This window comes from Malaclemys terrapin, chromosome 3 (genome assembly GCF_027887155.1).
Source record: "Malaclemys terrapin pileata isolate rMalTer1 chromosome 3, rMalTer1.hap1, whole genome shotgun sequence".
NCBI lineage: Eukaryota > Metazoa > Chordata > Testudines > Emydidae > Malaclemys > Malaclemys terrapin.
The window spans coordinates 36,077,501-36,104,033 of NC_071507.1; the positions used below are offsets into that span (position 1 = coordinate 36,077,501).

Sequence of the window (26,533 nt, forward strand, 5' to 3'; positions counted from 1 at the left end):
TTTATATTTCTTATGTTTTCAAATGAAGGTAAGACACCCATAATTTAAAAAGAATTAATAAACAAAATATTATTCTTGTGCCTAGCCTATGGCATGAGGTAGAGCATATAATAGAATGTACCCATGCAGTGAAATGTCCCTAGGATTTTCTTTCCTCACACCAGAAGGAAAGAAAGAGAGAGAAAATACATTTGTATTTCATGAAAAAAAAAAAAAACGAACAGTCACTTCATTTGAGGGCCAATTGCTGGGTGAAGATACCAACAGCTCTTTCTCCCATACGCCATGGCTGGAGATCTGGGTGCAGGGAGCAAAAGGAGAAAAACTATGCCCACCATGAAACAACAGGAGAAAAAACACACCCCTTTCCAGGGGATGGCAGAAGGAAAAGTCCTAGTTGATGGCTGGGAAGGATAACACTGAGCCTGATTTTCTGATCTCATTGATGCTGATGTAAATTAGGAGTAACTCCACTGAAGTCAGTAAAGTTGCCCTGATGTAAAACAGGCTGATGTAAGTGCGAGGAGAATCAGGTCCACTGCATCCATTTAGTTAAATTATGTGATTTTGTGTATATATCGCTAATCGGTTTTGACAGGAGAAGTTTAATAATGTGAAAATTACACAATCAAAGAAAATACTTTGACTTTTTCCTTTAGAATATCATGTGCATATATATTTCTAATACAATCTAATTCCTATGTTATGGTGCAGGGGTACGTACTTAAAACAAAGCATTTAGTTGTTTTCCCAGAAGGAAATCAAGATTAAATTCTGAGAAGGCCTTTTATTTTGCACGGGAAATACTGGAAAAACTGTGAGGGGTTAAAAGTAATATCTGAGGTCAAATGGGCCCACAACAGTGGATTTCTTTAAGGTATGAAATAATGATCTAAAAAATGCAAGTAATAATATGATTTTGATAAGCACTGCTGCATGTGTACCGGAAAAGAAGAGATTCCTAAAAAGTTTTCTATGAAACACCTTCCTTTCTGTGTCCTGTATTACCCTACACCTATAAATAATAAAAAAAAGAGACTGATAACAGTAGCTTTATGTAAGCAAGCTTAGAAATCACGCTCAGATAAGTGCTTTTGACCTAAATCTTGTAGTGCCTCGATCTGACATATAACCCCACAACTGTGAAATTCTGTATGAGATTTAGCAGTTTGAAGCTGCCAACTGACCCAGCCATAAAGCAACCAGAGATAAGGATTTAAGTTATGATATGATACAATTAGACATTCACCTCCTATTTATTTCAGTATTTAACCTAGTTAAAAGTTGAAAGCTTTTTATTAAAATGTAAATGTTAGTTTGCCAGATATATATAGGTGACTAACCATCAAATAAAAATAAGAAATGGATCCCATAAATTAGACTCCTCTGAATGAAAAGACTGGTTATACAAAAAGGGTAAACAGGAGATGCTTCTGTAAAACTCTTCTAGACAGGCAAAGATAAAGGATGGTTCTACTGCACAAAATAATCAGATACCAAATAGCTGTTCAGAAACAGCACACCTAAGGAGTACTTTAATCAAACATTTAGGTTACCTGCCAAAAGGACCATGATCTCTTCAAAATGCAATGCGGATTAAAGTGTTATCTAACACAAGCAGAAAACTAACCTTGGAGTGGAAGTTCGAAATATGTTCATCATAATTTTCATGTCTTTGGACAGAGAAACCAGCTTTTTCAGCTAGATTGCAAAACTGGTTTAAAGTATTCCCTCTGAGTGGAGCAAATACCATTGCTTTTCCCTAGAACATTAAAACGAGAATTTACACATTTTTAAAATTGGAAAGGAACCAGATATAACATACCCCTGACTAATCTTTTAATATATTCCTGCTGAAAAAGTATTTTTTCCCTGGGAAAAGCATTTATATAGTATTCATAAAACTAACTATTCAGAATGTGCATGATTTCTGTGATTAAAGGGCTGCAAAATAGAAGACCGCAAATCAACATTTTCATCTGAAAATGGCCATTTGCAATAAGTTTGGTCCTTTTCACACAATACCTGTTACTCTATGTTATTTAAATAAAACACAGAAAAATCATTTATCACATACATACAGTGCAAAATCCACCAGTTTGATTTAGCAAGGCATCATACAAACACCGGGAGTGATTTTCCTCTCTCTTATATCCGGGTAAATTAGGAATAGCCCTTTGGAATGACAACAGTGTAAATGTGTACAACAGCAGAAGTCAGAGGAGAATCCGACTCAATCTTTATGTAAAAATATGTACTTTACACCACCTGTGCACCTCAACAATTTGGCCCAATATCTACAAATCACATTTCAAACACAGCTTACTGTTCATACAGAGAGATAAGATCGGTGAGGTAATATCTTTAATTGGACCAACTTTTGTGGGTGAAAGGAGCAAGCTTTCAAGCTTACATAGAGCTCTTTTTCAGGTCTGGGAAAGGACCTCTAGTCCCTAGGACCTTTCCCAGACCTGAAGACGAGCTCTGTGTAAGCTCAAGAGCTTGGTCTAATTAAAAATATTACCTCACTCACCTTGTCTCTAATATCCTGGACCAACAAGGCTACAACAATACTGCCAACAAAAATGTTCATGCATAGAAATGTTGAATCATTCAAGATGATCTGACCATTTTTCATGTCTGGGCAATACAATAAGGTCCATTAACTAAATTTTTGTTCATCCTTTTGTATAAAGAGAACACAAAAGACTTTACTCTGACGTGATGGATTTTAGACACACTTCCTCCGCCCCCACAGCAACACTAAATTTTAGTCCAGAGGCTATGGCACTTGCAAAAGCATCTCTTGAAATCTTGCTAGCAAAATTAATTCAAATTGGCTCAATATGAATTCTGTCACATGTAATGAAAACTGGCTGAATCACTGTAAACAAAGGTTAACATTAAGCAACAATGTATTGAATTGAAGGAAGCTATTTGTTTGGGTGCCACAAGATTCAGTGGTAGGTCCTGTTTTATTTAACATTGATACTAATGGGAGGTTAAAAAGCATGTTAATGAAATTCACAGATGATGCTAAATTGAGAGGTGGGTGCAGTAATCACCAAGGAGACAAAGAAATAATATATGGAGATCTAGATAAGTTAGAAAAAAGAGCAGAACATAACAAATTGATAATCAGCTTGAGAAATGTATGCTAGTATGTCTGGGGAAAAAGTGGTCAGAACAACTAAAGAGAATGGAAGGATCCTGGAAAGCTGTAACACTGAAAGATACTTAATGGTGATAGTGGACATCAAATTAGATATGTGCTTGCAGTGTAATGTGGCTCATGTAACTTTGGGATGCATACACACATATTCAGAGACAACACATCATGGAAATGAAGTTTCTTTCTAAATAGATAGCTAAGGTACCTATGTGGTACCACACATATATAAAATAAATAAAAATGTATTTATCCTCTAACACCCACAAGGTATTCCCATTTTACAGAGGGGGGAACTGAAGCACAGAGAGCCGAGGTGACCTGCCCAAAGTGTGTGGCAGAGTAGGAACTTGACTTTAGGTCTCCTATGGACTAGGCTAGTGCCCTAGCCACTGACTATTTTTCCTCTCTTTCTACAACTCTAGGCAACCCTGATACTTAGGATTTAGTTCTGGGAACCACATTACCAGAAACTCGAAGAGTTCAGAAGAGAGGGTGTAGTGGTGGTGAGGGGAACGGTTGGAGGGACTGATAAATGGTTAGCTAGGCTATGTGACAAATAAGATGAACAAGAACGATGTCTACAAATATTTAAAGGGTTTAAATACATACTAAGGAGGAATTTTTTTAGCATAGTATGTTAAGGTATAAGTAGGAATAAGGGGATGAAATTAAGAAAAGGAATGTTTAGGTCAGATATCAAGGAAACATCCTCACAGCGAGGTCTACAAAACAGTAAATAGTCTCTCAAGTGAGTGACTGCCCCAACTCTGGAGAGAGTTCAGATTAGATCTGACAGTGCACTAGAAAATGTACTGTAAGGAATAATCCTCAATCAGCAAAGAGATGGGCTAGTGGACCTAAGAGGTCTTTTAAAACTTTTTCTATTATTCCATGACTAATAATAAGGTGTAACTGGGTGCAGAGAAAGTCAGTGGAATTGCTTCGGCAAAGTTAGTTTAGAATATGAGCCCAGATTATGATGTAAAACATTAAACAAAAGGAAATGCACAATCAGAGTGAAATGTGCCAAACCTTCCTAAAGTTTTAGCATCACATGACACTCTTCAATGTCACACATTTAAATAGTCTTTTCTTCAGGGGGGAGCTTCAACTGAAGATCTCCGCACCCTGCTAACGCTCCATGTTACAGAAGAGAGGGACACTCTTTGGAACTCATTATCTTCTTGAGGTCCTTCACCACTGGGGTACTGTTTACAAAGCACTTCCTCCACTCAGGGTCTGAGCCTGCTGACCGCAGAACACACTAGCTGGCACATGGAAAGGAAGGCAGAACCTCTTGTATGGAGGACTGGCCACAGCCAGACCCCAACATACTGTTTCCCACAGCCCACATTCCAGCAATTTTTATGAGAATGCAATACTCACACAATAATGCTATCAGTACAGTTTAAATTAGACTCAGCTTTCTATGAAGACACTCCCTTTCACATTCTATGTCGACTAATCCCTTTCAAATTAAATCAGAAAAAATGTATTAGAATGAACATACTAGAACTGAACACCACATTAAAAACCTATCTGAATTGGGTTGAAAAGTTGTACCACACATTACAACTTCAAAAATGTGAATGACATTTTATCTAAATCATGGTACATTTGACTTTTCAGGCCAAAGCTTCCCCTGGTGTAAATCAGGATAGCTCAATTGATTTCAATGTGTCTATCTCAATTTAGTCTAGTGGAGCATCTGGTCCTTAACTTATAAATGCTACAACAAATCATTGATTAGGATTATAACTAGAGTAATCCCTTCAAAACAGGTAGGTATTGTGGTTAATTGCTTTGTTAGACCAATAACAACTTTGTTCTTTGGTCTACTAAAAGAACACTATAATCTTGAAATCTAAGCAATTTTAAAAAATGGGTTAAAAAGTAGCTTTAGATAAAATGACCTGAGCCCTCCTGCTAATTAAAAAAAAAAAAAAAGTTTTTCTCTCTTCTATTCCTAAACAAAAACAACAATGGGAATTGACTGATCATATAGGGGAAGAAGGGAAATTGGTTAGATGCAAAAGCCCCAATTCAAGAAGTGCGTTTAAAGTTAAGCACTTGCTTAAATGTTTTCCTGAATTAGGACCAAAGTGCTAGCAAATGCAAGAAGTGAAAAATTGAAAAAATTGAAAAAATATTTCCACCTCTCTAATCTCTTTCAGTTCTAATGATCTTAGGTGTTACTCTAATGCAAGTAGATAAAAACAAGACAGAAGTGTGATTTTCAAGATGACTGTCCCAGTAACTAATTACTGGTTTATATGTCACTAGTTATTAAGGTCCCAAACCTGCCTGCTCTGTTCAGGCAGAACCTCACATTGACATAGAGTTCCATGGACTTCACTGGGGCTCCACAGGAACAGACCATTGCTGGATCAGAGCCTAAATAACTGCAATGTTATTAAGGAAATTTACAAGCAAATAATTGTTCTGACAGTGAAATTAAAAACATATTTCAATGCAAGCAAAAAAAAAAGTGGCAAAATAAAGCTGTTTATTGGCATTAAATTAAAACCTATCAATTCAAAAGAAATTTGCCAACATAAAAACTGAGAGCCTAAGAGCTTGTCTACACTGAAAACTAGCATCAGCAAAGCTATATCTCTTGGGTGTGAAAAATCCACACCCCTGAGAGATGCAACTATGCCGACCTAACCCCTGGTGTAGACAGTGCAAGGTCAGTGGAAGAATTCTTCCCTTGAGCTAGCTATCATCTTTTGGGGAGGTGGACTACACCCACTGTAGCATTTTAAGTAGAGACATATCCTAATTCTCAGTCACACTGTGGCCACTTTACACTGCTCTGGCACTGCTAAAGGGCTTTGAAGTAAGTGTAAATGTAATTTATGGCCACTTTACACTGCCAGAGTAGTGCAAAGTGGCCTTAGTGTAAAGAAGAATTATGCCCTGAGTTAATTAATTTACATTCATAGTGGTTTTAAGATATAACCAGGGGTCTTGAAATCATGCGGTAAGTTGTGGTTAGTTTCTGAAGTAAAACAACATAAATTCTACAAGATTCCTGAATTCTTAACAATTCTGCAGCAATGCAGGTTCTTTGGCTTTTCAATATTGCAGCACCCATAAATCCTTAGCTTTTTTTGGTGTACCCTACTTATACCCCAGCCCTCTAAATCAGAATTTGAAAGACAACTTGTTGGTTGCAGTTTAAAGATAGTATTTAAGTACGAATAATGCCGGTTTACATTACATCCTTGACTTCCAGTGCCTGATATCTGTGTGGCTAAGGAATTGGTCTCACACAGCCATTTGTAAACCATTCTATTATCAATGAGAAGTTGATTATAAAATATGTAGCATTGCTGTATGGAACACAATTTGCTGATCAAACTCCTCATATTTGTTTCTGGTTTTCCCTCTGTTACAATGTGCTACAGAATGTCCTTCTTATAACTGAATTCCAACAGCAAGGAAATAATTTATTGTATAATTATTATGTGCCCTTGTGCCTTATCTATTGCTCTTCATTGTAGTTCTCATTTCCAAATAGACAAAAGGGACTACCATCTGGATCCAAGTATGGGAAAGGATTTTTGGGAGAGTTAGCTAAACTCAGAATGGGTTATGTTAGTCTATATGTTTTATCATGCAAAAACCATGATTTTTTAAAAAAACATTCTCCTTCCCACTCCATGGAATCTGCTGGTATTTCTCAACAATATTAAAGATGTCCCAAAATGCATCATTCTGTGAATGAATGATACCATGAATCTTCTAATATAAGTATTATCAAAGAATGAGGGATCTTGGGATGTGCTTAATGAACCAGGAAATGACAGGGGATGTCACAAAGGGAGGGGAAAGACTTTTTCTAAAAGGTAAATTAGGATTTATTGCTTATGCTGAATTCCCCCTTCAGTCAGTTTAACAGGGATACCCATATTTTGTGCTTACCTCAATTTTCATTTTAGCTTTATTGTCCATTATTCTCCCTGAAGTCCTTTATTAAAAGTTATAGAAGGAATAATGTGATGATATATGGCTTAACATACAACATGAAACTCTTGTATCTCTGATATGTGCTGCTGGTTCACCTGGATGCTATTATTTTTTCAGGTAGATGTAATTCTGAATTGAGTCTTTATCAGCTTGGCCACACATAAACTATAAATAAATGGTGGTTTTCTTGGTTGAAACAGACTAATTAATATAAGGGACTTAAGAGAAAGGGTAATACTGAACTTAAAGAAAACCTGTGAAATGCCATGGTAGCTTGTGCATTAGACTCATATTTTAGGGCTACAATATTAATTATTAATTATTATAACTGATGAAAGAATTAATTGTTCATTTTGTTTTTCTTTACATGTAAATAACATTGTTTAGAATGATGACTAAGTCAAGCATGTAAGCACATACTTCTATCCTTCCCTATTCAGCATGTGTAAAAGTCCCATTGGCTCAGTGGAATTTGAGATTTCGCATAAATGCTTTGCTGAACAGGAATGGGGTTAAGTACATGCTTAAATGCTTTGCTGAACTGGACCCATCATGAGTTAAACCTCACAACATCCCTTTGAGGTAAGTAGTATTATCCCCATGTTATACATAGGAAACTGAGACACAAAGAGAGAGGTTAAGGGATACACTGTGATCAGAACCTAGGCAGGTGCATAAAACTGGGGCAGCGGGGAAAAAAGAGCTCCTGCCCCTTACTTTGTACACTCATGCAGGGACCAGACACTAAGGCTAGCAATGCTAGCTTCCCCAGAAGGGGCAGGGAGAGGACAAAGCAATGATCATCCTTCCATACCACCAACAGATCTGGCCTCACTAGGTAGAGAGTGCTCATATTGCAGACAGTCCAATGGTTTCACAGTGATCACATTCCCCCTCTGCCCCTGGACACACAGCCCCACTGGTTTACATGCAGTACAACAATTTTGTCCTAAGTTACTTGCCCTAGGTCACCAAGGAAGTCTGTGACAAAGCCAAGAATAGAACCCCAGTCACTCTTAGAAGTGAATGGGATTACTTATGTGACTAAAATTATTGACTTTCTTATGTCTTATCGGGTCTGTGTCTATGTGTCTATTTTTTTAATAGAGGAAATTGTTTGTAATATGAAAAATAAGCAGAATAGAGTTTTTAAAATACAGTTTAGAAAAAGCCTTGTTCACATGCATTGGTTTTCATGTTAAAATGGGAAGTTTCCCTTATGGAAGATTAGCATGTTAAATGCAAGCAGTTAGATCCTGTTTTGAATGCCTATGGAAAGCATTCACCATGTACATTTTATATTGTAGAACTGGGGCTTTTAATTCTTGAGATTAAAGTTTATTTTAAGTATATGCATATTAGTTCCTCCTTTTGAGTCTAGGTCTTCCTAGTTTAGTATAACAGCCTGGCAGACTAAGCTTTTATATGTACAGAGCAATTTCCTCACCCACATAAATAAATGTAGAAATATGTGTAGCATTTCATACAGTGCTTCACTTTAATTTGCCCTAACATTTATAATATGTAAATACATGGCTTATTTCATGAAAAAAACAAGTTGTGTGCTATAGATATATTTAACGGTTTTATTCATTTAATATAAACAGAAATGAAAAGAAAAATGTTCTTTCACAATAAATATATACACAGTGGCAAAGGTTACTCTTGAAGGGATTATAAATGACAGAAGCTAACATAAAAACTTTCAATATTGTACTTTTACTTTAATATGAAGACATTGTTATCAAAGGAAAATACTCAAGAAACGCTTTGATAAAAATAATCTCATGCTATCTTTGAAGCGGTTTCATTTATTTTACTACCCACTGTGTTCCTTATCAGAAGGCCAAGTATAAGAAGTTTCCTAGTTTATGATTAGGAAAGAATCTGATAGATTAGAAGACTCAATTGAAGTTGGACATAATAAGTATTAAAGTATTACATGACATTAATCCTGCCATTCCATTACTCCCTCAATCATTGTGCACAGACTAATTATTCTGAAGCCAGTGTTCAGGAGAAAATAGAAACATACTTACACTGGGTTGGAGTAATCTCTTTATTGCATCAACAAGGCTAGCTCTGTACCGGTCCAGAAACAGGCTGACATTGAGAAGAGAACAGAATCCAGATTAAAATGGGTTTTCAATTCTAATGATACTAATGCAGATAAGTACAAGGCTAATTACATATGTTTACACAATGCTGAAAAGGAGGAACTGAGGTCTAAATTGCCTTCTAATTCATGTACTTTTTAATAGAAAACAAACAAACAAACATAACTGAAGCTTGCAACAAATGTTATCTAAAGCTAAAGCCAAAATGTTGGCATGAAAGAGTTCTTTATACGACAGGAATTTACTGATCATATACAATAGTCTTTTAATAGCTCAGATATCAGAAATCAGGATCAATATACTGTAATGCCAGGTTAGCATTTCACATGCTTTTTTGTATAGAAAGGTCTGACTACCAAGTAGAGGATTGGTTTGTTTTTTAAGTTTACTCTACATTGCATTTAGTGTCCTACTCTTACAGGCGTTTTCCCTTTTCTTTAAAAATATTTATAGACAGTTTATTTAATTTATTTATTTATTTATGCTACAGTAGCTTCTAGAGGCCAGTGCCCCATTGTGACAGGGACTGTTCAAACATAACAAAGAGACAGTCAGTGCAGAATTGTCATATCTCAAGACTGGAGTCCTCTATTTACCCACAGAAATGGGTACAGCAAAGACAGCTTCCCCACAAGGTGCTACCAGTGTGCTTCAGCACTGTTCTGGAGGGACTACCCCTAAAGCTGAGAGGCACTTCATTCTGCATGCCCATTAATTCCTTAGCGTATGTGTTGAGATAGCCAAAAAGGGTGCCAATCACTCATACTGGGCATCTGTAGATAGCTGTGTATTAGAGATTAACGGAGACTGCACGTGCAATTCCCATGGCCCATGAATGGCCCTCAGACCGTAATGCTTTACAATCATTACTAACCTGGCCTGCATTCATATTGGTGACCTAGATAGGAAAGGCTCCTGTCTAAAGAACTATGTCAGGCAGGTCACAGAAAATGTTATTTTTTTCCTCCCAATTTCAACAATTTTAACTAATTTCAGCAACTTTACTAAAGTTCCATCCAACTCCCTGCAGGAGGAAATGGTTAAGAACATAAGAAAGGCCGTACCGGGTCAGACCAAAGGTGCATCTAGCCCAGTATCCTGTCTACCGATAGTGGCCAATGCCAGGTGCCCCAGAGGGAGTGAACCTAACAGGCAATGATCAAGTGATCTCTCTCCTGCCATCCATTCCCACCCTCTGACAGACAGAGGCTAGAGACACCATTCCTTAACCGTCCTGGCTAATAGCCATTAATGGACTTAACCACCATTAATTTATCTAGTTCTCTTTTAAACTCTGTTATAGTCTTAGCCTTCACAACCTCCTCAGATAAGGAGTTCCAGAAGTTGACTGTGCGCTGCGTGAAGAAGAACTTCCTTGTATTTGTTTTAAATCTGCTGCCTATCAATTTCATTTGATGACCCCTAGTTCTTGTATTATGGGAATAAGTAAATAACTTTTCCTTATCTACTTTCTCCACATCACTCATGATGTTATATACCTCTATCATATCCCCCCTTAGTCTCCTCTTTTCCAAGCTGAAGAGTCCTAGCCTCTTTAATCTCTCCTCATATGGGACCCATTCCAAACCCTTAATCATTGTAGTTGCCCTTTTCTGAACCTTTTCTACAACAGACGAGTTGAAAAATTAGAGAGGGTGCAGGAAAGATAATAAAAAATGATGGCACTGTACTCAGACACCATCTATGACCCTATACTCTGCCCACAATCCCAGATTAGCTAGATATTTCTGCTAAAATTATCAATAATAACATAGTTAATAAAGATGACAGTAAAATCGTCATTAGGCTTCAGAGTCAACACCCCATTGAGATGAAGAGGGCAGTTCACAAAGCTTTCAGAGTCATTACTTCTGTGTCTGAAGATACAGGCAGACAGTCCTGAATTAGTTCCCATATGAAGAGTTTTCTTCAAAACTCTCAGCACTAGGAACTTTGGCTATAACTTTCACATCTGTTATGTACCCAAAAAGCGGGTACATAAAGTGGCCTGATTTCTAGATGTGCCAAGCATTCGGAAAATCAGGTTAGATTAGTATTTGGGTGCCTGACTTAGAGGAAGGATAGAGCGGAATTACGATCCAGTGGTTAGGGACCTGGGATCGAGACCTGGGTTCAATTCGCTACTGTGCCCCAGCCTTTTTATGTGACCTTGGGAGTTACAAAGTGTATGTCTACATTGGAACAAAAGACCCACAGCGCAGCTGCAGCTGGCCTGGGTCAGCTGACTCGGGCTCACAGGCTCGGACTGCAGGGCTAAAAATTGCTATGTAGACCTTAGGGCTTGGGCTGGAGCACGAGCTCTTAGACCTCCCCCGCCTTGTGGGATCCAGAGCCAGAATGTCTACACAGAATCCAGCCCGAGCCAGAACGTCTACACAGCAATTTTACAGTCCCATGAGCTGGTGTCAGCTGAACCAGGCCAGCCATAGATATTTAATTACTGTGTAGACAAAGACTTAGGGAGTTAAATGCGTTTGAGAACCTGAACCTTTGTCTCTCTGTGCCACATCTGTAAAACTTCCGTACTTTACAGGGGTGTTGTGAAAATAAATACATAAAAGATTATGAGGGGCTCAGATACTACTGTAATGGAGACCGTAAAAGTACCTTAGATACCTTAGGCCTTCAATTTCTAATATTGTCCTTTTTAAAAAATGAAAGCTTAAATTCTGCAGAAATAGAACTGCGGGCAGTAGTGAAATTCAGAACAACTCCTGAGGCTGAGCATCTGAGAAGTGACAAAACTATCACTTCCCATTACCAATCCCTGCAGCCATTAGCCCCACTCTTAAAGGTTTTATTAGAATTCAGTAGAGGAGATGCAGTAAATTAAGAATTCACTGTTTGGCTGAGAGGCTGAAGAGTCTGTTCCTGATTCAATGAGTTAAGTATGGTTCAGTCAGACTACACTGGGGTTGGGCCCGAAGGGCAAGCTCCAGATTTTTACAGAATTTGTGGGATGCCTCTAGAATTGCTTGTCAGAGGCATGAAAGCTTGTGGACTATTTTGAAGCCATAAAAGCACCATCAAGAGAAACAAAGCTTTTAAAGCTTTAGAAGTAGCCACGTGAGTTTTCTTCAAGTGAGTGAATCCAAAATCGCACCTATGAACAATGCAAACGCTGGGGATGGAATGAGGGAGACAATTCCCTTTCTCTCACACTATCCCGTTTGTGGTCATTCTGTCTGGCGTTAGGACTAGTACATTTCCAGTGACTGGGCCCCAACTTCTTTCATGTGGCTGCACACTGGAGTAGAACATGTAAGAATCTGCTGCATTTTTAAAGTGATAGCGAGTGATGTGAAAGTGGATTTTATACTGAAAGCTGAATGTTTAGAAAGGACTTACAGCTAATATGTAACATGTATATATACTGGACATCTGCAACATTTAATCATAAAATCTCACATACAAATCGAAGAAAGAACTTGTTAAAGGAACTTATTATGAGCAGATAACTACATACAGATCCCCAAGCCTTCGGGATCCTCTCATTTTTCCTAAATATGACATGTCTTACTCAAGACTCTGCATCATAACCACTGCCCCTTCTGCTATAAGGAGTTCATAAAGCACCTTTTGTTGAAAAATTTGGGGCCTCATAGATCTTGGCTGGAAAAACATTTTCCTTGTACCATCCTTCTGAAATTCCGGCTTCAGGTAGCCAGGTGTTGGCTAGTATTAGTCTAGCTAGTGGTGGGCCAAAAAATGAGTTGTTTATAATTTGCAGTAGCTACAATGGCTACCCTTGAGCCTCAGTTAACTTCATTGGAATACTTGAACAAACACTCATTTAAATAAAAATCACTGAAGCTGCTGAGAACATCTCTAGTGACTGCTGGGAGTTTTAATCACATCCACCTCACGTAGGTCACTAGAAGGATAGACAGCAGGGCACACCAGTTTATCAGGAATTCAACTGTCTCAAGGATAAAAAAGGTGTATAACCCCCCCCCCCCCCCCAAAGCTTTCTTTAAAAATAAATAATTTTCTTCCAGCCTGAACCAACATATGCTTGAAGACTTTATAAGACTTGCTGAGATCTTCAACAAGAGAAGCACATTGGGGAAAAACATCATTTTTTCCCTTTATTATTGTATTTTGTTTTTATTTTTGGAAAGTAGTAAGTGAAAACATGATTTTTTGCTGAGTTTGCCTAAAGTAAAATTCATTTTGCATAGCTCTGTTCCCTACTGTATCTTTGCAAGTTTTCTTAATGACACAGACCCTGGTCCTAGTTTACAGGTAAGTAATGGATTCCTTACGTGCAAACTACTAAATAACCTAACTGCGCAACCCACTGGGGCAAAGGAAGCAGGAGTGGGTATCTCAGTCCTCTTCTCTGATTGCTTGGGTAAGTGTTGGAAACTTAGCCCTGATGGATCTTTGCTTGGGAAAGTCAGATAAGATGGAATATCTGCACATCCCAGCCCCTTCGCTACCCCCCACCCAAATAACCCCCTGGGATAGTTTAAAGATTCAGCTTCCACTGACATTGTAACCTAGTACCCTGGCTGCCAATCTGTTACTCAGAGAGCCACCTACTCAGACCCTGGAGAAGGTAGAGACTGGGAGGCCATGTTAGTGTTATGCAACCATCCCAGAGAATGCTTCTACCCCCCTCAGCATTAGAGCAGACTCTGAGTACCTCAAAGCCTGAAGGAGCAGTTGGAGGACTTGTGTCATGGATATGAGCTGGCACAGGATTTGAACTGGCACAGGATTTGGACCATACATAGGGATTAAGTCACACAACTTCTATATTAACACCAATGAAGAAGTGTTAATCTGAAGAAGTGAGGTTCTTACCCACGAAAGCTTATGCTCCCAATACTTCTGTTAGTCTTAAAGGTGCCACAGGACCCTCTCTTGCCTCTCTGGAGACACAGGTGGGACACACAATGCTTAAGGAACAAGGTGAGGAGATGAGTGGGGGGTGAGCGGCTGGCGGGGGATGCGTGAGGAAGCAAGCGGCGGGCGGGGGGGACCCGGGCAGGGGAGTAAGGAGGCAAGCGGCAAGTCAGCAACAGGGTGAAGAGGTCTGGCTGCAAGCGGGGGAGTGAGGAGGTGAGCAGGGGTGGAGTGAGGAGGTGGGGGTGAGGAGGCGAGCAGCAAGACAGCAGCAGGGTGAGGAGGCGGGCGACGAGCGGGGGGTGGGGTGAGGAGGCGGGAGGCAAGCGATGAGCCAGCAGCAGAGTGACGAGGTGGGCGGGGGGTCTGGCTGCGAGCAGGGGTGGGGTGAGGAGGCGGGAGGCGAGCGGCGAGCCAGCAGCAGGGTGACGAGGCGAGCAGGGGGAGTGAGGAGGTGAGCGGTGAGCCACCCAGTGAGCGGGGCTTCTCATGGCGGGCAGGGGGGTCTCTGTGGCAGGGGAGTGAGGAGGCGAGCAGCAGGTGGGGGGGGGAAGAGGAGGCAAGTGGTGGGTGGGGAACTGAGGAGGGATCCAGAGGTGAGCGGCGGGTGAGGGGATGAGGAGGTGAGTGACAGATGCATGGGCAGCGGGTGGAGCCCTCCTTTGGGGAGGCTAGCCTGACTCCACCCTGCCCACGCTCCTTCCCCCCAAGCAGCTAGAGCCCTGAGATTCCCCCCGCCTCCCGTAGCTGGAGCCACAAGCCCACTACCCTGAGCACACACACACACCCCCCCCGCACACAAACACACACCTGCGCAGAGGAGCCCCAGGCTGGCTGAAGCCCAGAGTGCCCACCCCCCTTGGCCAGAGGAGCTCCAGGCCGTCCGAAGCCCCAAGCCCCCACACCTGCCCAGAGAAGCCCCAGGCCAGCTGCAGCCATGCCTCCTGTCCCCTTCCCTCCCCAGACCCAAGCCGCCCAGATATGGTTTTCATTATTGTTTGGACTTCTATTATGTCAAAGCATTTTTAAATTTACTTCAGAATTGGTGTACAGACAACCACTTTTATCAAAAAAGCAAAAGAAATAAAAGACAAGAATGTCCAAAGCACCTTATTTGTGTTTCTATTCTGTTAGGTCCGGTAAAGAATAGAAATAACTGTGCATTACAGTATTTTTATTATTGAGTCTGCAAAAAAACACCCCAAACTTTACGTAAATAAATTACAATGATTTGGATGTATATATGTGCATATTACTTTATTAACTTTAGGAAAAATAAATAATTTTAGGAAAAAGTGTCAGTGTGGCGCACTCTGGGGCCACCAAAAAAATTGTTGCGAGAACTCCTGAGCTAAGTGGTACGCTGGTCTATTGCTCTTGTCTTGCATTTCTGGACACCGCACTTCAAATTTGGCTTAGCTCATCAGTGGTTAACCAAGCTCCTAATGGATTTTTGTCCACATAACAAAATGCCTCAGATTTCTGTAATAGGAAGTCTTTGATAGCAGAGGCCCAAAATAGGAACAGCAAGAGTTTTACAGGTCAGGACAGAAGTGTTTGGTCCAAGCAATAAAGAAGCTGGAGCAGGGTTACTGGCTCTTAGCCAGTGTGGTTATTGTATTACATCTGTGTGAAATTATAGGCCACTGGTGTCAGCTCCCTCTTTTCTTTTTATTTTTTTTAAAACAATTCTTTTTTTTCTGCATGTTTTTCTTTTAAGAAAACCTACCATTAAAACAAAAGAAAAAATGCTTACACAAAAACTGTGTGGAAGTAATGCTAAGCTACAACAAAGAAAATAGTAAGAAATTCTCAGCTAGGTTAAGGCTGATATACTTTACCCCATCTTCTTGAGTCTTAGTATTACTAGTGCCTCTGAACAGTGGGCATATGTTTATATTTTATAGGCTATCAGGTCAACTCTCTTTTTCCTTTTGCATATGCAGCAAAAGCTAAGTACAATGGGATAGTTTACAGATGGTACTTCAGACATGATTTGCAAACATTTGCAGCACCTAATCTATAGAGTCATTTATCTTTTTGCATGGCTTCAACTGTAGAGCTGTCATACTCTGAAAAACATTTATTAGGTAAAAAAATAAAAATTCTTATTTCCACACCATCAGATTTCACTGCAATTGAAATGCATGTACAAAGGTAATCTTAAAATAAACAATGACATGTTCCTCTAAACTCAAGGACAGAGATCTTACTGCATTCCGATAGAAAGGAATTCTTATACACCTCTACCCCAATATAGCGCATATTACACCCCGATATAACACGAATTCGGATATAATGTGGTAAAGCAGTGCTCCGGGGGCAGGGTGGGGGGAGAAAGGGGGCAGGGCTGCGCACTCCGGCAGATCAAAGCAAGTTCGATATAAGGCAGTTTCACCTATAACGCGGTAAGATTTTTTGGCTCCCGAGGACAGCGTTATATCGGGGTAGAGGTATATTAAATACAGTATAGTGCACGCCAATGTCATGGAGTCAATCAGTAACTGGAGCTCAATCCTGCATTCCCAGAGAATCACAACCCTCAGTGACTTCAGGGGGAAATTTGGCAGTGAAAGGAATGTGGATTTGGGCCCCTAGGCTTCGATCATGCAAATACTTATGCATGTGCCTAGACACAGGACTAGTCTCACTGACTTTGATGGGACTACCCATATGCTTAGTCTGAGCCTATAGTCCAATCATAACTGCTTACAACAGAAAATTGAAAGGCCAACGATTTTTCCCTTTACCCTGACGTCAATCTCACCCTCCCCAGGTTTCTCTTTCACATTTAATTAAAATTTATTTAAAATCTTAATCAGGAAAATAATATATCCTGTATTTTCAGTAAGTCCAGAAATCTGGGGCACTCAAGAACCTAAGAAGAGTCTTCTTTGTGGCCTGTACAGAGTGGACCCATCTCTTTCTCTCTCCTCTATTCTATTCAATCTCACTTTTACAATTCCTGTGCCTGCATTTATTGCAACCCGAGACATGTGCCACTGAAAGTCCTGTGGGCCTGAGAAGTCCCCTTCTCCCCCACAAGAGCCTGAGGTTAGGGACACAAGAGTAAAATACTCCAGTATATTGATGTTTTTTCAGGAGCATCTTTATCACAGCTATGGCCTCTCCAATATTTTTCCCCTTATTTTTATCTCAAAGGTGACATTTTGCAAGTTATTTAGGAACTGCTGAACCATGAAACTATTTTTATTGTCAAAATCCTGAATGGTTAACTAACTAGCTTTCACAGTTTGCCTCTTATTTATTTTATAATCTAGTTGGGCTACTAAATGTAGCTGTGAACTAATAGGCTGTCTGTTCAGGGAAATAACTTATTTTCCACCCCTGCACACAAGGTTTATGAATGTTTGAATGTAAATATATGAATATATGAATGATTTAAGAATATAAACAAATTGCTGCTTGTTGTAATCATGTATATTTTTACTTGAACCTCAGTGTGGGTTTGGAATGAATAGAGCTTGTTTTCATGTAAATGGGATCAAGCAGTACCACTGGTTAGCTATTCAGAGAACCAGACATAGACTTTATCCATGTACCTAATATTTGAACTCAGATTTTTGCTTTATATTTCTCTATTCTAATCCCAGATCTTATCGACTGACAGTGACCTATGTGATAGATCTAAATGCAATCTATTCTATCTATTTTTATCACTGCATACTTTAGGTTTCACCTGAAGAACTCTATGGAAAGTGATTTCTTTTCCTCTGGAACGGCAGTCCCAAAACTCAGAAAACTAAAATACCTCTAGCAATTCTGAGGTGAGTCTTTACTTTGGGAGAGAAAAACATGAAAATAAAAAGATGATATTTTGACTCTGACAACATATTGGATAAATTATTGGTTTCTGTTATTGAATCAATGATTTTTAAAAAGTGACAAACATTACAGTGATTTCAAGCTTATTAAAGAATGGATGTATATTTGCATTTTGGACTAGGAGCACTAAATATAAAGGTAATTTGTTATAAAAATCTGTGTTTTAAATGAACCCTCATGTAGCTATTTATTAAAAATCTATAAATATTTATGCACTTACCTGTATCTTAAATGCTTCAAAATGAATGTACAAAACCCAGAGATTGAAAATGCATTAGGTATTTTATCTGTCATGTATGATCCTTTGTTTCCTAATGAAAATACACTATTTCCAAACAGGCTGGGTGGAGTATTAGGCAAGAATATTAATGAAAAAATGACTTAAGTCTGGCTCCCTCTGCTATTCTCCCCAGTACAAATAGGATGACATGGTGTGAGTATCAAGAATACAAGAGATGGCACAGCCAGGTTGTTTTGATATTTGTGTGAAGAACAAATTTAACTCTAAATCTCTTGGCAAGACCTTGCTTCACCCACATAATCTGGAGAACATCCATATGCGAGCCCTGTCTAAGCCTCCGAGAAGACTACTGCCCTCCTGCTCATGTCCGCCAGCACTCTGATCTGACTTTCATACTTAATCTGATCTAATCCTGCCCAGCATTAACTTCATCTGTGCAATGAAACCTGGAGTATCCATTCTAATATTTGGTGAGGAAGGCATTTACTAAATTACTTGCTGAAATCATATGGTGTTGTTTAGCTCCTTATTTTAATCAGATGATGCATCTCTGAGGCACATTATCAGCGATTAGTTAGAAACCCATCTCTGTCCTTTTTGGGAACAAAGAACTTTTATGAAATTAAATGCTAAGAGAAAGAAAGCACTGTTGCATTCAGTACAAGCCAAGAAGTAGGTAGCCGTAAAGGATGAAAGATGAATAAATACTCTTTACCCCTTATTAAAGAAAATCGATATTTTTTCTGAATTTTTTTTATTTTTCTTTAAAAAAAACAAAAGCAACCCGCCCACCACCACACACAGTGAAAATGTTTCTGAGAAACCTATTTAAAAGAGCATTGTTTAGAAAGACAATAAACAGTTTCTCCCATCCCTCCACACCTTTTCCTTTTAATTATTTCTTAGTAAGAAACAGAATACTGCTGAATTCAATTATGCTGTGAAGTCATTATGTTCAGAATTTGGACTCTTACAATAATGATATGCCTCAGAATAGAAACATTTTTATTCTGTTATAGCAATCTAAAGAATCAAAAACAAACACAAATTATGTAAGGAAAGATTTATTTTAAAATTGGCTTCCCACTTTTTAACTGAAACTTGCACTACATTTTCTAGCTTTCTTTATTTATAATTAAGAATGCACTGTTTTGAAAGTGGGCATGCAGTCATTCAGAGGACAGGATGATTCTGCACCGTCAATATCAAAAATTGGTCTGTGTCCACAGCCAAATCTATTGATATATTTAAATAGAACCTATATTAGATTTTAACATGAAGCCACTCAGTCACAAATTAAGTATTGTGCTCTAATTTTTACTAAGCATTCTCTTATTATTAACAATATTTACCTGTGTAATAATATGACCATCATTTTCAGTGTACGCTTATCAATACTGTTGTTGAATTGATTTAAGAAACAGAATGTGATGTAAAAAGATTTTTCCTCTGCAAAGATTTTCTGGGGAGCAAAATATTCATCCCCTTATATCAATAGTCAGATCTTTCCTAAGAAGTAAGCTAATTGAGCTGTTTGTGTTGATAAACTCCCTTTTCTCCAGACTGTTCCTCACTGAGCCATAATTATTTGCAATTTGCCTAAGTCGTCCATTTACTGATACGTCAAGCATGAAACAGAGGCAATTCCAGAAAATGGAAATGCTTCTCAAAATCAATCTTTGGGAAATAATGTGGTAGAAGTTACTGTGTGATAGAAGACTACCTTATAACTGTCACATGGAGATGAATATTAATTTGTTGAGGTTAAGGTGGCTTTGTGCTTCATTTGTTGACTTTGCTTAGCCATCAGCAAGCAGCACAGTACAATTACTCCAGCAAAGCTATTTTTTCTAACATGAGTTTTATGATTTTTATGTACTTACCAGTCAGCACACATAACAATGTCAAAATGTCCTTCCAGTTGAGAGACATCTGTCTCATTATCCCATCGTAAAACGCTAGAGGAAAAAAAAGATTAAAAAAATTAGACTTACATTTTTTCATCTTTGGATTTTTTTAAAGCATTAACATTATTGTTATGTGGTATATAAAATTGTTTTAAAAAATATACACACATCATTTTAAAAGAAAGATACAAAAATAATGAAACATGCTTGACTATTATGCATCTTCTTTAGTTCTGAAATCTTAAAGCTGAAGAACTATATCTTTATTCAAACATAAAGACAGTCTATAGAGCTTCTCATTACTGGATCACCAAAAAATAGTATATTCTGAACCAGAGCCACTGGAATGGCTCTATATGTTTTGGCCCTTAACACCTGTGTATCATATAGTTAAATCAAAGCATTGTTGATCTGACTGCAATACAAAATTGAAAAATAAATGTAGTGAATTCAAGGATCTCTGTTGTGTCTGGCAGACAAGTCTCATTGATGAAGTGAGCATTCTCCTGGGCTTGAGGGAGAAGGGAGGGGGTGAAAGAATGCCAAGCTTAACTTCAATGCCAGCTATGTTGCCTTAGGCAAGCTTAAAAACACACTAGTACTGACTCTGTCAACACCTATTCTCTCACAGGTGATAAGTTATTTAATTCTAAGACATTTAATAATAGCCAAAAATTCACATATGTTCAAAGTTCTGTTTTGTTTATGAAGGCAGCTGTATTGTGTGGCTGTCATGAAGAATTTCGGCACTTTGCTCCCAATTAAAATCTGTAATTAGCATTGGAATTTGTGAAACATTTATAACAACATTACCCTATGCAAAGATTCAAAGCTGTATCTCTGTCTCTCTTTTTTTAAACAGAATCTATTCCCCTTTCTTTCATTTTCTAGTTATTCATAAAAGAAAGGAGACAAACATTTATGGGGAAAACACCTGGGTCGGGGGGGTGAAGGGTCTATTCTGATTACGTCCGTTTGTGTATCCTTATCTCTATTTTGTGTGGGTGTTGATCAAACAGACCCCTCAGTTTTCCAGCAGCTCTATTCTACTTCTGGTCAAAAGCCATTTCCATTCACACACTCCTCTTGATATTTAACTGAGGATCAATTACAGGCCTGCCGATGGAGGTGGGGGGGGAGAGCAAAGGGGGTAATTGCCCCAGGGCCTGGGCGATTTAAAAGGGGCCCCCAGCTGCTGACGGCAGTGCAGCGGGGCTAAGGCAGGCTTCCTGCCTGCCCTCGCTCCGTGCTGTTTCCAGAAGTGGCTGGGATGTCCCTGGGCCTGTGGTGCCTGGGGAGGGGGACTTCACGTGCTGCCCCCGCCCTGAGCGCCGACTCTGCAGCTCCCATTGGCTGGGAACTGTGGCCAATGGAAGCTGTGGGGACGGTGCCTGCAGGCATCAGCGCATGGAGACCCTCTGGTCCCCCCGCCTAGGAGCCGCTGCCAGAGGGGTGTGCCAGTCACTTTCGGGAGCTGTCCAAGGTAAGTGCCGACTCCCTGACCCCCCATCCTGTATCCCAACCCTCTGCCCCAGCCTAGAGCCCATATCCTGCACACAAACTCCCTCCCAGAGCCCACACCCAAACTCCCTCCAAGAGCCCGACCCCCTCCCACACCCAAACTCCCTCCCAGAGCCCAACCCCCTCCCACATCCAATCTCCCGCCAAGAGCCCGCATCCCCTTCTATGTGGGTATCAGTGTAACTGAACAGATCGGAACTCAATAGCCCATTTACCCTCCTTGAACTTATTGTGCCAATCCAAGGGGGGAAAAGAGTTGGTTAATTTATTATTTCCCCCTCAAATTGAACGTAGTGCAGATTTTACAAACCAAGGTGGCTTTGCAAACTGGCACTTTGAGTACTCAGCAGACAGCCAGTAGTGAAAAGTGACAAAGGAGAGTTCTCACTCTCAGCTGCTGGCTGCCTGCTGGCTACCAGCGGCTTTTTCAACCCTGTTTCCGTGGAAACTTAGGTTAGAATGGCGAAAAATAAGGTAAAGGTAAGTTTTGTGGGTTTTTTAGCTCTCACTTTAATTTTGAGACTCCTGAAACAGAACAGGAAATTGTTAGATGAATGCTGAGTCTTAAAGGCCATGTTTAGTTCTAATTGCCACTGAAAGAGAGATCAGATCAGAGCAAATAAGGGTTTGGAATTTTTTTTAACCCTCACGCTTTGTGCCTTATACAAACTGTGCTGAAGAAGGCATAGATGACGTCCCCTGAGAATGGTTCTCCCACGTTACTGCCTGTTGAGCATTCAGAATGCAAAAGTCTGATCTAGCCCTAAGGAGTCAGAAGAATTTTAGGGACAAATTATCAAAGGTTGGCACCTACAAAATTTTCACATCCACCTACTACAAGCACAAACAGGCATTTGCATGGTTAAATGGCAGCTCAGAAACCCTGGTGCTGAACAAATAATTAGCTGGAGAAGTTCCCGTTGGCATGATCAAGTGAGATATTTCCAGGCTCAAGGTTTCCAAGTTCATCTTAGGCACTAACCTTCTAACGGGCAAGGGAACATCTTTATTAATGATTCTTCACCTCTGTGCCAGAGCTGAGGGAATTGGAGGCAGGCTAAAGGAAGGAGCCATTGTTTCTGCACTTAAGGAATACAAGTGACTAGGAAACTGTCAGAGAAACTACAAAGGGGCAGCACCGTGAGATTTGAACATACTAGAGTAATGAACTTTTAAAAAAAATTGTCTTTATCTTAAAAGTACCGGCATGTTAAATACTGTGTTATAAAGAAGCTTTTAAAGCTGTGAGAGTCAACCATATTGACTGCACTCTTAAGAAGATGGAAGACCCCTGAACATTTTTGAAATTTTAAAATGTGTTCAGTAGAAATAATCTTTCTGTGCAAATTTACAGCTATGAAATGTTATATTTTAGTGTGTAAAAAGAATGGTTTTTAGTCACCAATTATTGGAGATGGTCCCAAGTCACAATATTTGGATCTGTATTTAGGCACCCAAAAGTTTGGAATTACATCCAGAGTATTTGTTTGGCTCCATTTCTACACATTCCCTCTGCAGTACTGTTCTTCCAAAAATCTGACAGCCGTAGTCCTCTCTCTACCCTCTTCAAAGTAGCCATCTTGGATGAGAAGCGAGCACAGGAGGAAGGAGTTCCCAGGAAAGTTTCTGAAACTTTAAAATGTTTGCTTACACTATGTTTATTATTCCAGTAAACACAAAGCTTTGAAAGCTACAAAAAGCTCTATAGACCTTCTGAGGGGAAACTGCGAGATGGCAAGAGCTGAATATTTTGTAAGATTAGGAAAGCACGTTTTCCATGAGGTTCTTTTTGAGTAAGCCATATCCAAATAGACTTTTTCACTAAAAACAAAATCTTTACAGCTCAAGGCAGGAGAAGGGAAATCCTTTCTAATTTAACTAAGTCAGATGACTAGAAACAGGCACCACTTAAAAAATTAAGGTTTAGGTTCCTGCAATTAAAATAAATTAATTAAGCTTTGGTGAAAACACATCTGAACCCCAATTTAAAAAGTGGGGTGGATTTTTCTGTTTTGTTTTGGTTTTGTATAGGTCACTATAGAACAAAAATATTTTAACCGTTTTTCTCTTTTTTTAAAAAAAAGTGTGGGGTGGGGGGGAGAGGGGGGTTGGAAGGTCTGTGGGTTGTTTGGTTCATATCCAGACCAAGCTGAAGGTAGCCGAAAATTGTTACCATCTGATGGCTCCGCTATAGTCTATATCAAATGAGCTTGACCAGTTCCCAGAGCAAAAGTAGCCACATCACAAACCGATTACTGTAATTAGCAACCTTGATGACAGTCCCAGCAAAGAGGACAAGGACTGAATGAGCCATGTAGAATGAACTATCCTCTCACCCACAAATATGGCTTTTTCCAGGTCAGGAATGAAGCACAGTAAAACAGAATGAAGAAATGCACGCTGCTATTTCAATCTCCTTTGCTGTCAATCCACCACCACTCAAAAGCAATAGATTCACACACAAAAATTAAAAGAATCAAACCATTTTCATATTTTATTTCTCTTTTCTCTTTTGAATTGGCAGCTAATCCATAGAATGTGATTTGGGTCAAGTAAGTAGAACTGTGATAATAAAATCAGCAAAAGGACAAATTAGAGAACAAGGACTAGAAGGGCATCCTTTCTTTAAGCACCACCAAAGCCCATGAAAATGTTTCCTTCCATTTCAAAGAGGCAAATCAAAGATGGCAAATACAGCAAGGACAGGTATAGTAGACAAAGATCCATCTTCTCCAAATAGTTGTCATTTCTTGGAGAATAAGCTACAAATATCAACATTTTCCAACACAACTATACAGCACTACAAGCTGTATTCACAGTACCCATTAAGGTGATATGTTTTAGCAGATTCGGTTATTTTGAGTGTGCTTGAGTTATCTCATTTCTGTGACTCAGTGGTTATCTTCTTAATGAGTCCACAAAGGTAATTTTCACTGACAGAACAAGATAAGCACACTCATCACAAAAGTTATGTATGCCTCCAAGTTCCCCTGAGTGGTTCTGGCACAGGCTGATGCAGGTTCTAGTAGACATAAAGTTAGTGCTGGAGTAGTCACACAGAGAAAGTGAGAGCACGAAATCAGATAGGAACAACAATGGTGCAAGAGATGCAAATTATGTGGGTGACTTGCTTAAAATAAAAAACAAAATCTTGTTTCACATGGCATCTGAGCAACAACATTTGGGGTTCCCCACTTTCTTTAGTAAGTTAATTTAGGTTTTAGTTTATGAAAACTATTAGCTTTCGTATGTGTAAGTACGTGTAAAAGATTGTATAAGGCAGTGTGGGTGACTGCATGTGGGTGCAAACAAGCATGTTCCTAGTCATTAACACATTACCATGTGGGAAGGCCAGCTTGTTTCCCCTCAGTGTTCAGTCCATACTCCTCAGTTCTGCATAAATAAGCCAAGAGGCTGGATAGCAATTTGGGCTTCCTCTGCTAAAAGTTGTTATTTTAAAACCAGAGGATACAGTTGCTTGCCTTCTTCATTCCTGTGGTGCTGAGTAAAACTCTTAGGACTATATTTTCAAGATGATACTGGCAAATTATTTTGCCTGCGTATATTGGGTGATATTCAGTCTTCTGCAGAGGACCAGCGCAGGGCCAATGGTCACTGAAATCCCACTTAGGTCCTATTTTGGGAATTAAAAAGTGCTTAGGTCTTGTACTTGTTCTCTACATGGGGTGAATTTCATCAATGATGAGTACTGTGCCTGAGAAAAGAATTAATTCTCAACCTTCCCCTCCCACCCACCCCCCCAAAAAATTAATGAGACAGCATTGTTCCAATGTGCACTTTTGTCTTTGTTTTGATGTAACCTGCTGTGACTATAGGCATTGTGACAATAGATTAACTATAAGAAAGAAACAATAAAAAACATCAGAACTTTTAGGAGGGGCTAGCTGGTGCTGAGACTACTTGTACAACATATTCTAATAAAATTCAGATGGAGAGGAGAGAGACAGTTAAATTAAGCCATTGCTACAATTTTTAGAGGTAAATTTTCTCAACTGGCTGACAAGGTTGTGCTCATAAAATTTGTGCACGTCAGCTGCATATCAAAATGCACATCTGTTTAAGTAAGAGGCCATTTGGAAAATAAATATCCCATTTCTAATAAACAATTCTCCATTTAGCACACAAATGCACTTGATGTGCATTTAATTTTAAAAAAAGAACAATGTATATATGTATATAAATATTACAGACAGAACCCTTTTGTTAAAACAATGACAATGGAGTTGCAAAGTCAAGCACTAAGGAGTTAGGAAATGTCAGAATTAAGGTTGCCTGTGCAACCTTAATTTGTTCCCCCTGTGCATATGTATTATGATAGAGTCTTTACTTACATGAGCACTATTATTTCCACAGGACCTCTGCTTCATGCAGTGCACAGGATGGATGGCGCTTACTTTCTTAAATTCTAATTCGAACAAGTATTAAATAATAAAATACATTTTAAAACACAGGATGGCACAGGCACAGTGTTACTGATGAGATCAGTGTATAAAGGCTTCACATAAATGGATTTAGAGGAGAAAATTGAAGGAAAGGAAGGCAGGCATTTGCCAGATGGGAAATAGGAGGTATTCCATGAACAAGGGAAAGAGTGAAAGATAAAAAACAGAGCAGAAAAGATATGAAGGGAAGAGTAAGCAGAGGTAGGCCCATAAGGAATGAGAGCGGAGGAGGCGATGGCAAGAGAGGCATATATGGGTGAGAAGTTTCCAAGATTTTAAGAGCAGAAGGGGCCACAGTGATCATCTTGTCTGACTTCCTGCTTACCACATGCCATAGAATTTCACTTAGTAATTCCTGCAAGAAGCCCTTAGTTTCTGAGTAAACTTCTCTCACTGTAAGACATGTTTCTAGACTTTGAATC

At 39.3% G+C, this 26,533-nt stretch overlaps 1 protein-coding gene across 1 annotated transcript in view; it reads right to left on the bottom strand.

The window, feature by feature from the left end:
* Positions 1 to 26,533, bottom strand: part of CAMKMT (calmodulin-lysine N-methyltransferase) — a 375,057-nt gene that overhangs the window by 7,659 nt on the left and 340,865 nt on the right. Inside the window, exons 8-10 of the mRNA XM_054022000.1 lie at positions 20,104 to 20,178; positions 9,184 to 9,247; positions 1,631 to 1,762 (exon numbers count right to left, since the gene is read on the bottom strand). Of these exons, the coding sequence (XP_053877975.1) occupies positions 1,631 to 1,762; positions 9,184 to 9,247; positions 20,104 to 20,178 (271 nt within the window). The remainder of the gene's footprint in view (positions 1 to 1,630; positions 1,763 to 9,183; positions 9,248 to 20,103; positions 20,179 to 26,533) is intronic.